Genomic DNA, 11692 nt, shown 5'->3' with positions numbered 1-11692 from the left:
CAGCTATAAAACAAACAAACATGAGGATAAATCAGCTATAAAACAAACCAACATGAGGATAAATCAGACTATAAAACAAACCACATGAGGATATAATCAGCTATAAAACAAACCAACATGAGGATAAATCAGCTATAAAACAAACCAACATGAGGATAAATCAGCTATAAAACAAACCAACATGAGGATAAATCAGCTATAAAACAAACCAACATGAGGATAAATCAGCTATAAAACAACCAACATGAGGATAAATCAGCTATAAAACAAACCAACATGAGGATAAATCAGCTATAAAACAAACCAACATGAGGATAAATCAGCTATAAAACAAACCAACATGAGGATAAATCAGCTATAAAACAAACCAACATGAGGATAAATCAGCTATAAAACAAACAACATGAGGATAAATCAGCTATAAAACAAACCAACATGAGGATAAATCAGCTATAAAACAAACAACATGAGGATAAATCAGCTATAAAACAAACCAACATGAGGATAAATCAGCTATAAAACAAACCAACATGAGGATAAATCAGCTATAAAACAAACCAACATGAGGATAAATCAGCTATAAAACAACCACATGAGATAAATCAGCTATAAAACAAACCAACATGAGGATAAATCAGCTATAAAACAAACAACATGAGGATAAATCAGACTATAAAACAAACCAACATGAGATAAATCAGCTATAAAACAAAACCAACATGAGGATAAATCAGCTATAAAAACAAACCAACATGAGGATAATCAGCTTAAAACAAACAACATGATAATCAGCTATAAACAAACCAACATGAGGATAAATCAGCTATAAAACAAACAAACATGAGGATAAATCAGACTATAAAACAAACCAACATGAGGATAAATCAGACTATAAAACAAACAACATGAGGATAAATCAGCTATAAAACAAACCAACATGAGGATAAATCAGCTATAAAACAAACCAACATGAGGATAAATCAGCTATAAAACAAACCAACATGAGGATAAATCAGCTATAAAACAAACCAACATGAGGATAAATCAGCTATAAAACAAACCAACATGAGGATAAATCAGCTATAAAACAAACAAACATGAGGATAAATCAGCTATAAAACAAACCAACATGAGGATAAATCAGACTATAAAACAAACCAACATGAGGATAAATCAGAATATAAAACAAACCAACATGAGGATAAATCAGCTATAAAACAAACCAACATGAGGATAAATCAGCTGTAAAACAAACCAACATGAGGATAAATCAGCTATAAAACAAACCAACATGAGGATAAATCAGCTATAAAACAAACCAACATGAGGATAAATCAGACTATAAAACAAACCAACATGAGTATAAATCAGACTATAAAACAAACCAACATGAGGATAAATCAGCTATAAAACAACCAACATGAGGATAAATCAGCTATAAAACAAACCAACATGAGGATAAATCAGACTATAAAACAAACCAACATGAGGATAAATCAGCTATAAAACAAAGCAAGAACAATTATCTGAAACATTGGAAAGCTGAAATCAAAACTCAAAACAAACTAGAAGTCCATCGGGCCCTAAAAACAAACTATGATCTGGAAGAACACCTCTTAACTGCCAGAGACAGGAAGCAGTGACAGACCCTCACCAAATACAGCTCAGTGACCACAGTCTAGCCATAGAAAAGGGGAGACACAAAAAGACGTGGGGGCCAAAAGAGCATCAAACATGTGGTCAGTGCAGGACAGATGAGGTGGAGACAGAGGGACACTTCCTCCTTAAATGTGACACATGTGAAAAACAGCGCCGGGCTTTTGTCCAGGAGCTGGAACATGTGACTCCAGAGTAGCAGGACATGGAGGACGCAGGTAAGCTGCGGGGGGTCCTGGGAGGGGGGCAGCGGCGAGCATTGCAGCAAGATTTATATTTTCCTGCCACAACCTGAGAGACAGTGGGGGGCGCCACCTATTGCTACTGTTGTTGTTGGATATCATAATCATTGTTGTTGTTGCTGTTATTATTATAATCATTGTTGTTGCTGTTATTATTATAATCATTGTTGTGTTGTGTGGTTGTTGTTTTACATGCTTTGGCAATATGTACAAAACGTATGTCATGCCAGTAAAGCACATATTTAATTGAATTGAGAGGAGGATGTGAATCCGCATGAACAGACAGACAGAGAGAGAGAGAGAAGTGGATGTGAATCCAGACAGACAGACAGACAGACAGACAGACAGACAGAGACAGACAGACAGACAGACAGACAGACAGACAGACAGACAGACAGAGAGAGAGAGAGAGAGAGAGAGAGAGAGAGAGAGAGAGACAGAGAGAGGTGGATGTGAATCCAGACAGACAGACAGAGACAGAGAGAGAGAGAGAGAGAGAGAGAGAGAGAGAGAGAGAGAGAGAGAGAGAGAGAGAGAGAGAGAGAGAGAGAGAGAGAGGTGGATGTGAATCCAGACAGACAGACAGACAGACAGACAGACAGACAGACAGAGAGAGAGAGAGAGAGAGAGAGAGAGAGGTGGATGTGAATCCAGACAGACAGACAGACAGACAGAGACAGAGAGAGAGAGAGAGAGAGAGAGAGAGAGAGAGAGAGAGAGAGAGAGAGAGAGAGGTGGATGTGAATCAGACAGACAGACAGACAGACAGACAGACAGACAGAGAGAGAGAGAGAGAGAGAGAGAGAGAGAGAGAGAGAGAGAGAGAGAGAGAGAGAGAGAGAGAGAGAGAGAGAGGTGGATGTGAATCCAGACAGACAGACAGACAGACAGACAGAGAGAGAGAGAGAGAGAGAGAGGTGGATGTGAATCCAGACAGACAGACAGACAGACAGACAGACAGAGAGAGAGAGAGAGAGAGAGAGAGAGAGAGAGAGAGAGAGAGAGAGAGAGAGAGAGAGAGGTGGATGTGAATCCAGACAGACAGACAGACAGACAGACAGACAGACAGAGAGAGAGAGAGAGAGAGAGAGAGAGAGAGAGAGAGAGAGAGAGAGAGAGAGAGAGAGAGAGAGAGAGAGAGAGAGAGAGAGAGAGAGAGGTGGATGTGAATCCAGACAGACAGACAGACAGACAGACAGACAGACAGAGAGAGAGAGAGAGAGAGAGAGAGAGGTGGATGTGAATCCAGACAGACAGACAGACAGACAGACAGACAGAGAGAGAGAGAGAGAGAGAGAGAGAGAGAGAGAGAGAGAGAGAGAGGTGGATGTGAATCCAGACAGACAGACAGACAGACAGACAGACAGACATAGAGAGAGAGAGAGAGAGAGAGAGAGAGAGAGAGAGAGAGAGAGAGAGAGAGAGAGAGAGAGAGAGAGAGAGAGAGAGAGAGAGAGAGAGAGAGAGAGAGAGAGAGGTGGATGTGAATCCAGACAGACAGACAGACAGACAGACAGACAGACAGACAGACAGAGAGAGAGAGAGAGAGAGAGAGAGAGAGAGAGAGAGAGAGAGAGAGAGAGAGAGAGAGAGAGAGAGAGAGAGAGAGGTGGATGTGAATCCAGACGGACAGACAGAAAGGTAGACAGACAGACAGACAAACCTTGAGTTCCTTTGGTCCCTCGGCATAAAGTTTGATTCCTTTCTGGCCCGGAATCCCAGGTGGACCTCTGTCACCCTGACAAGAAGCAGAGGAAAACGCTCGAGTCCATGGCATGGATTTATCAAGGACACACATCACTTCAGATAAGCCGTCATACAGCACAGACACGTGTAACCATGAAGGAGAAGCAGTAGTTAAGGCCACATGGACGTCACGCGGTATCTTAGTTCTAGATTTATTTTTATTGTGTAGAGTCATATTGCATACTGCTATACCATCAGTTCAGATGAGTGGGATGTCTGAACACACCCCCTCTGCCTAATGTGAGCATTTATCTATCAAAATTGAAGTCTGGAAAGACAATAAACATGTTCTTTAACCATCGACAAACAACCCATAGCAACCCAGACCAACCCTGTAAACTCCAGAATCGCTTGTCTCTGGATTCAGCAACTTTGACTCATTGATCTCTGTTTAGAATAAGTCTCTTTTCAGAGTATTTTTTGAATGTACATTACTCTAAATCATGCCAATCCATGTCTGAGGCACTGCCCAAGATCTGTGCCTCCATCAGACACCATCTGTCAGTCTCACATTCAACACACTCCATCCATCGCTCAGCTGACTGGCTCACAGGAAAACTCCTGTTTTCCAACGTAAGCCCTTCAGTCCTGTTGCTAGGAGTCAACTGAGCAACGGGTAACAGCATCTTGTAAGTGGACTCAGTATTGAGAAAGCTAGTATCAGTCAACTACTGTGCACCAAGCTGCAAAGGACCATCCTTTACCAAACAACATCCTCTAGAAGAGCTAGTGAAAACTTCTCAAGATGTTCTTAAAGTTGAGACACTTTGGCCAAACCCATGACACTCAGCCCTGTCCTGCATCATTCATAGCCACATGTTCAGTAACATTTTCACAAGAACCTCTTTTATCACAGCAGTACTTCTCAATAGTGAGCAGGCATAAACAGTGGGGATATATTTTCATTCTAACAAACCCTGAAGATGAGCAGACAGAGTGAACTGGTCCTTAATTGACAGAGATTTTAAAATGAAGTTGAAATTTAATTGCCAACGGGTCTGTGGCTGTATTCAGCACGGTGATGATGCTCGCTGGTATCACATGACTGCAAGCTATGACCACAGGACTGGTCAGCTGACCCATCACTGCTAACTGTTCAGCCCACTGACAACCTTACCTTCAGTCCTCTGGGTCCTGGAATCACAGGACTAAGACCCTCCTGGCCCTGTGAGAGAGACAGAGGAGAGAGAGACAGCAAGAGAGACAGAGAGATTTTTTTTTAATTTTAAAACAACTCTTTACTGAACAGGAAAACAAAATATATCAATGGCACATCTTTTGACAATACTAACAAATTCACTCTTTTACATGAATACATTTAGATAAGTTCATCTTCAATCACAGACCCCCGGGTCAATTCAAAGGGAGAGAGAGAGAGATTTTTTTTTTTTAAAAAGCATTTATTGAAAAGACTGAAAAAAATCCAAAAAAATCTTTTCAGTGACAAAAAAATTACTGTACAGCGCAGTTAAAGGAACAATTTCAGAAAGACAGAGAGAGAGAGAGAGAGAGAGAGAGAGAGAGAGAGAGAGAGAGAGAGAGAGAGAGAGAGAGAGAGAGAGAGAGAGAGAGAAAGAGAGAGAGAGAGACCTTTAACCAAGACTTTAATGTTCCAATTCTTCATTCACATCAAGATAACAACATTAACACAAATACTCATATACTACATAGTGAAAAACACAACAGTTGTCATACACAGTAAAAAGAAAAGGATACAGACCTTCCCCTATTTTTTTTTCAGAAATTAAGAAGAAGTGCTTGGTTTTCTACAGTGGACAGCACATCCCCATGTCCCCAAATACAAATAAATCCTTCCAAGTTTGAAATAAGTTTGAAGAACATGAACTCAATTTTCAGCTGAGCAGCCATGAGACCCCTGAACATGAGTGCAGCACCTGAACATGAGTGTAGAACTAGACCCCTGAACATGAGTGCAGCATCTGTGGACCCTGTGCCTTTCATTTTGTTCCTTCTACTAAGCCAAATGCCAATTTTTGCCTGACCTATCAGAAAATTAACCAAGCTGACAGGCCGACACTGTGCTGCCGTGTACCTCGGACCAAAGACAAACAGGCTGTCTTTGAGAACCTCTCCTAAACCTCTGAGCCACTGCTGCAGTACAGAGAAAAGAGGGCCCAACCTGGGACATCTGAGCCATAAGTGCTGTAGGGTTTCCTCATCATTACAGAAAGAGCAGTGACTCCCTGCCCTAGGATCAATGTGTGCCACATGTCTGTTAATAGCCACAGCCCCATGTGCCACCCTCCACTGTAGATCCCCAGTGTGTTTCTCTATGGGGGGTTTGTACAGGGACCTCCCGCTGCCCCTGGGGGATGAGCCTGGTGCCAACACACTCAACCACCTCAACTCCTGCATGCCGGCTAGTGATGGTCTGCTGAGAACCTTTACAGTGACTGTGTACAAGGCCTTCTATGATGTACTTAAGAAGTCGTGTAGTACTGGTGTTTTGAAGGATAGAATGGCCCCCTTCACTTCCTGCTGCTCCTCCACTGCTGCACGGATTGACAAAGATGGAAAACAAGCCATATAGCTGGCTGATCCTCTCCACACTCCTCTGCTTGTGCCTCTCTGAAGAAGCCAGGAAGTGTGCTGATCACTTCCTCCAACAACCTCTCCATCAAACGAAGAGATTTAAAGCCAGTCTCTTGGCTCAAAATGCCAGCCGTCTTCCACTGTCCTCCTGATCTGAGACACATTAACTTTGTAAGTCCAGCTCTTATGAGAGATCTCTGTACACTTACGGAGCTGAGCAACCTGCAGTGTATCAGTGGGTTATAGAACAGTGGTTCCTCCCCTACACTGCCATAGAGCTGGAAGTAGTCTCTGTTGATGCGTAAGACCGTTCCCCAAGCATGGAGAACAGATTGATAGAAGGGTGTTGTCATGAAATCCATGCCAGCCAGGTCCAGAAGGAACAAGTGCTTGTCATAGTTCAGGTTCATAACCCTCCAAAGCAAAACAGATGCTGTTTCACTCCAAAGTCGCTGGTCATGGTATAAAAGGCGCTGCACAGGTTGAAGGTGAAAAGCCATGATACAACTGCGGAGGTCAATCAGGTCCTGGCCTCCTTCCAGCACTGGTAGGAACAGTATAGCAGACTTGGCCCAGTGACAGCCTCCCCAGAAGAAGTTCACCGGCGTCTTCTGTACTTCCCATATCAGTGTGTCCGGAGGTTCTACAACTGTAAACCGGTGCCAGAACATCGAGGCAATCAAGTTGTTAACAATCAAGACTCTCCCCCTATAGGACAACTGAGGCTGGATCCAAGTCCATCTAGACAATCGGGCACTGACCTTTTCAGTTAAACCCTCCCAGTTTTTGCTCAGGAAGCGGTCACTGCCTAGAAAGACACCTAGGCATTTTATCCCTTCTGTATTCCACTGCAGCCCCGCTGGTAATGTCGGCTTTTCTCTGTTGTTCCACTCTCCCAGCAAGAGACCCTCAGATTTTGACCAACTGACTTTTGCAGAGGAAGCTTGTTCGTATAAGGCCAATTTCTGCTTGAGAGTTTGTAGAGCATTTTGAGTTGTTATGAAAACCATGACATCGTCAGCATATGCTGATAAGCTAACTGCAGTGGTGATGTTCCCTAAAAAAGTTAGCCCCGGGAGCCCCTGCCTGAGCTGAAATAAACGCGGTTCAATGGCCAGGGAGTACAGCATCCCAGATAAGGGACAACCCTGTCTTATACCTCTCTTAACAGAGACAGGTTGGCTGAGTCCACCTCCTACCTACATCAGAACACTGGCTCCGGAATACAACAACTTGATCCAGTTAACAAATGTATCCCCAAAACCAAAACCTTGAAGTGTTTTGAACAAATAGCAATGATCAATCCTGTCAAAAGCCTTCTCTTGATCTAAGGAAAGCATGCCAACATCCAGCTCCTGGAGCTTAGATATGGCAATAATGTCCCGTATCAAAAAAAGATGATCCTTAATTGTACGGTCAGGAACACAGTACGTCTGGCTGTAATGTACAACCATAGCCATACACTGTTTGAGTCTATTTGAAAGACATTTTACCTGTTTTGATAGAAAAAAAAATAGCTTTGCTCTCTTCGTTTTTTTTTTCTTTCTTCTTTTAGTTGGAAAGTTGAGGGTCACGGCGTAGGAAGATTAGAAAAAGCCTGTGTAGGGGTGTGACGTCTTGAGTTGATGCAGCTGGAGGACAGTAGGGGGAGCTAGAGGGCAAGATAGGATGTAAGTGCCTGTAAGAGGGGAGGAGGAGTGTGACGTGGGTGGTTGAAGTAAAGAAGCGTATGCTAACAGACGTGTGTCTTCGCGTGGTCCCTTAGCAACACAGCATATTGGCGACGATGGCTGCGATGTGAACCCAATGCCACCTCTCCTCCTGTCTCCGGGTGAGCCTTCGATAAGCTTTTCAAGCTGGCTACGTGCTTTGGAAAGGTGTCTGCGAGCTTCTCCTCCATAGCCTCGGTGCTGAGGAGCAGAGATTATTTTACACACTGACTTGCTAAGATGAATCTTATGATGCAGCGGTGGCTGCACTGACGATGTTTCTCCTTCCTGCTGTTAAGGTGGTGGCTGAAAGATACAAGTTTAGACACCGGAGTCAGCATCACGGAGAACCAGGCACGGCACGTGTCCGCGCTGAGAGAACTCGCTGCCACGTGCGACTCTAAAACGTTTGAGGATGACGTGCTACGGGACCAGTTGGTGGGAAAGACCAACTCCAGTCGGATGAGAGAGCGTTTGCTGCTGGAGGGGCCCCTAACTCTGGAAAAGGCTGTGACTATTGCTGGACTAATTGAATCCGTCACATCTGATGCTAAAATCATGGGCCGGGGAACTGCGGCTGCAGCGCCGCCCGCGGCAGCTGTGGGTGTGCAGCCGGTGGACACAACCAGGGGACCGCCAGCGTCCACGAGAGACAATGCCAAGAGACATGGGCTAACATGCTTCAGATGTGGAGCACGCCATCATAAAGCTTCCTACCCATCTTGCCCCGCCAGGACGGCCCGCTGTAATAACTGCAGGAAATAGGGGCATTTTGCAAAGGTGTGTAGGGGGCCAAAGAGAGTAAGTGGAATTACAGATGATGTGGAACAAGTAGAGAGCACTGTGCCTGAAGTGACTATATTAAATGTAGACACTGTAGCTCGCACTGGGAATAAAATAATGTGCACAGTACAGATGGCTGTTGAGGGACAGACAACACAAAATGTGGAACTTGTGCTGGACACGGGCTCTGCCGTTTCAATCTTTCCCAATACAATGTTAATGCAACTTTCCCAAACGCCCCACTGAGTACACCGACACTGAAACTTGTGAGTTACGGAGGCAATCCTGTTCCTGTGAGTGGAACTCTACATGCCACTGTGTCATACGCCAGTAAAAGTATGAGGAGTGAGATATATGTTACACGCTTGGGCGCGGCCATTCTAGGCAGAGACTTGTTTGCTGGACTTGATATGCAGGTAGTGAATGGTCAGGTTGCAAGACCGACCTGCTCCCCAGTCACATGTCACCCAGACGCTTTTTCATCCATTTCAGAACAGGGCAATGGGGAGACACTGATCTATGCAAAAGGATTTGTTCACAAAATCAAAGTGTGCACAGATGTGACCCCAGTTCAGCAAAGACTGCGCCGCCTACCTTTTGCAGTGAGAGGTACAGTTACGCAGGAGCTTGAGAAGCTTCAAAGGCAGGACATTATAGAGCCTATCGAGTCATCAGAGTGGGTTTCCCCTATTGTAGTGACCGTAAAGAAAGAGGGAGCTATTAGGTTATGTGTGGACTTAAGGGAGCCCAATAAGGCTATAGTGGTGGACAGCTACCCTCTCCCACACATGGAGGAAATGTTTTCAGAGCTCAGAGGGGGAACTGTTTTTTCCACACTGGACCTGCAGAGTGCATATCATCAGGTGCTGCTCCATGAGGACAGCAGAAATCTCACAGCTTTCATCACACATGAGGGTCTCTTCAGGATTAAACGTGTCCCATATGGACTGGCTTCAGGGCCTAGCTGCTTCCAGCGGATGATGACGACCATACTGAAAGACTTACCCGAGTGCCAATGCTACTTGGATGATGTGATCATCCATGGGAAGACCAGGGAACAACATGATGCCCATCTCCGAGCAGCACTCCAAGCCATCAGTGCATCAGGACTGAAACTGAACATGGCAAAGTGCAAATTCAGGCAGGAAGAGCTTGGCTTCCTGGGCCACAGGGTGTCAGCCCAGGGGATACAGCCAGACCCCTGTCATGTGGAAGCAGTGTTGCAGGCACCTGCCCCCAAGGATGCCTCTGGCCTCCGCTTTCTGGGGCTAACTTCATGGTATGCAAAGTTCATTCCCAACTACTCCTCAGTGGTGGAGCCTATGTGCAGCCTGTTGTGAGGAGATGCTGCATATGTCTGGACTGCAAGTGCACAGCAGAGCTTTGAAACAGTGAAACAGTTGATTGTACACAGCCCTGTGCTGACCTCGTTGACCCTGATCTGCCCACCATCGTAACCACTGACGTTTCAGATTATGGGGTTGGGGCTGTGCTGAATCAAATACACCCAGACAACTCAAAGAGAATAGTGGCGTTCGCATCACAGCAGAGCGGAAGTACTCCACGGTAGAGAAAGAAGCTTTGGGGTGTGTCTGGGCTACAGAGAAATGGAGGACCTGTCTGTGGGGCAGACGCTTCACGTTACGTACAGACCACAGCTCCCTCACTACACTACTCCCCTCTAAAGGGCTGGACAGAGCTGGCATGCATATACCTAGGTGGTCAGCTAGGTTGCTGTCGTTTAATTATGACATGCAGTACAGACCTGGCACAGAAAATGTCACAGCTGACTGTCTGACCAGGCTCCCGTTGCTAACTGCTGATCAGGGACAGGAGGACGAGCTGGAGGTGGTGGCACTCATTGGCAGCTTCTCAGCTGTGTCTGCAGATGAATTCAGGGAGGCCTGTCAAGCATGCCCTGTTCAGTCACAGCTCTGCGAGTTCATCGCCACAAAATGGCCACACTCAGGTCTGGATCCAACACTGACACCCTACTACAGACTGAGAGCAGAACTGCCCGAAGTGGATGGATGTGTCCTGTGGGGAGACCACCGTCTACTGGTGCCACAGCAACTGCAGCCACAACTAATACGACTGGCTCACGAGACACATCAGGACATCGTCAGAATGAAACAACGTCTCAGAGACCTCTACTGGTGGCCTGGGATGGATGCACAAGTCGAAGCCACAATCAAATCTTGTCTCACATGTCAGCAGCATGACAAGACAGCTGTTACACATACTATGCCTGTGCAACCTGTTCTATTCCCAGATGCTGCCTGGGAAAAAGTAGCAAGAGACATTGTAGGCCCTTTTGAGTCCACAGCCCCTGGTTGCCATTTTGCTATTACCGTCAAGTGGCCTGAGGTTGCATTCATGTCCTAAGTTACTTCTGCATCAGTGATCCACTTCCTGTCTACAGTGTTAAGTAGGGAAGGAAACCCAGAAGAGTTAATGTCAGACAATGGTAGTCAACTGATTTCACAGGAAATTGAATCTTTTCTCAAGGACAAGGGAATTGCACACAAACGCTCCTCACTCTACTACCCCCAGGCCAATGGGGAAATTGAGAGATTTCATCGATGTCTGAAGGATTCAATTCAATTCAATTCAATTCAATTTATTGTCATTAAAAACAATGTGCAGGCACATGTTAAAAATGAAATGAGGGCTGTGGCTTCACCAAACAGTGCAAGACAGACACAGACAAACACAGCAAACACAATATAAGATATACACACATGAAGACCAAAAGCTAAAAATTAGTTAAAAAAAAGAGCTGCAGTACAAAATATTTAAAAATATCTACAGACATTCAGTGGGTGGCCAGGTTCAGGTGGGCAACAGCTTGTGGAAAGAAGCTGTTTTTGAGCCTGGTAGTGTGGGCTCTGAGGCTCCTGTAGCGCCTCCCAGAGCACAGGGGGGAGAACAGTCTGTGGTTGGGGTGGGTGGGATCTCTGCTGATGCTCAGACCCCTTTGAAGGCAGCGTTTGTGATAAATGT

The 11692-nt window shown here is 45.2% G+C and overlaps 1 protein-coding gene across 1 annotated transcript in view; it reads right to left on the bottom strand.

The window, feature by feature from the left end:
• LOC130115333 (collagen alpha-1(IV) chain-like) overlaps positions 1 to 11692 on the bottom strand; it is a 204537-nt gene that overhangs the window by 158216 nt on the left and 34629 nt on the right. The window contains exons 8-9 of the mRNA XM_056282942.1: positions 4762 to 4809; positions 3562 to 3636 (exon numbers count right to left, since the gene is read on the bottom strand). Of these exons, the coding sequence (XP_056138917.1) occupies positions 3562 to 3636; positions 4762 to 4809 (123 nt within the window). The remainder of the gene's footprint in view (positions 1 to 3561; positions 3637 to 4761; positions 4810 to 11692) is intronic.

Source organism: Lampris incognitus, chromosome 7 (genome assembly GCF_029633865.1).
Source record: "Lampris incognitus isolate fLamInc1 chromosome 7, fLamInc1.hap2, whole genome shotgun sequence".
NCBI lineage: Eukaryota > Metazoa > Chordata > Actinopteri > Lampriformes > Lampridae > Lampris > Lampris incognitus.
The sequence above is the reverse complement of the archived record's forward strand: the minus strand, read 5'-3'. Positions and strand labels throughout refer to the sequence as shown.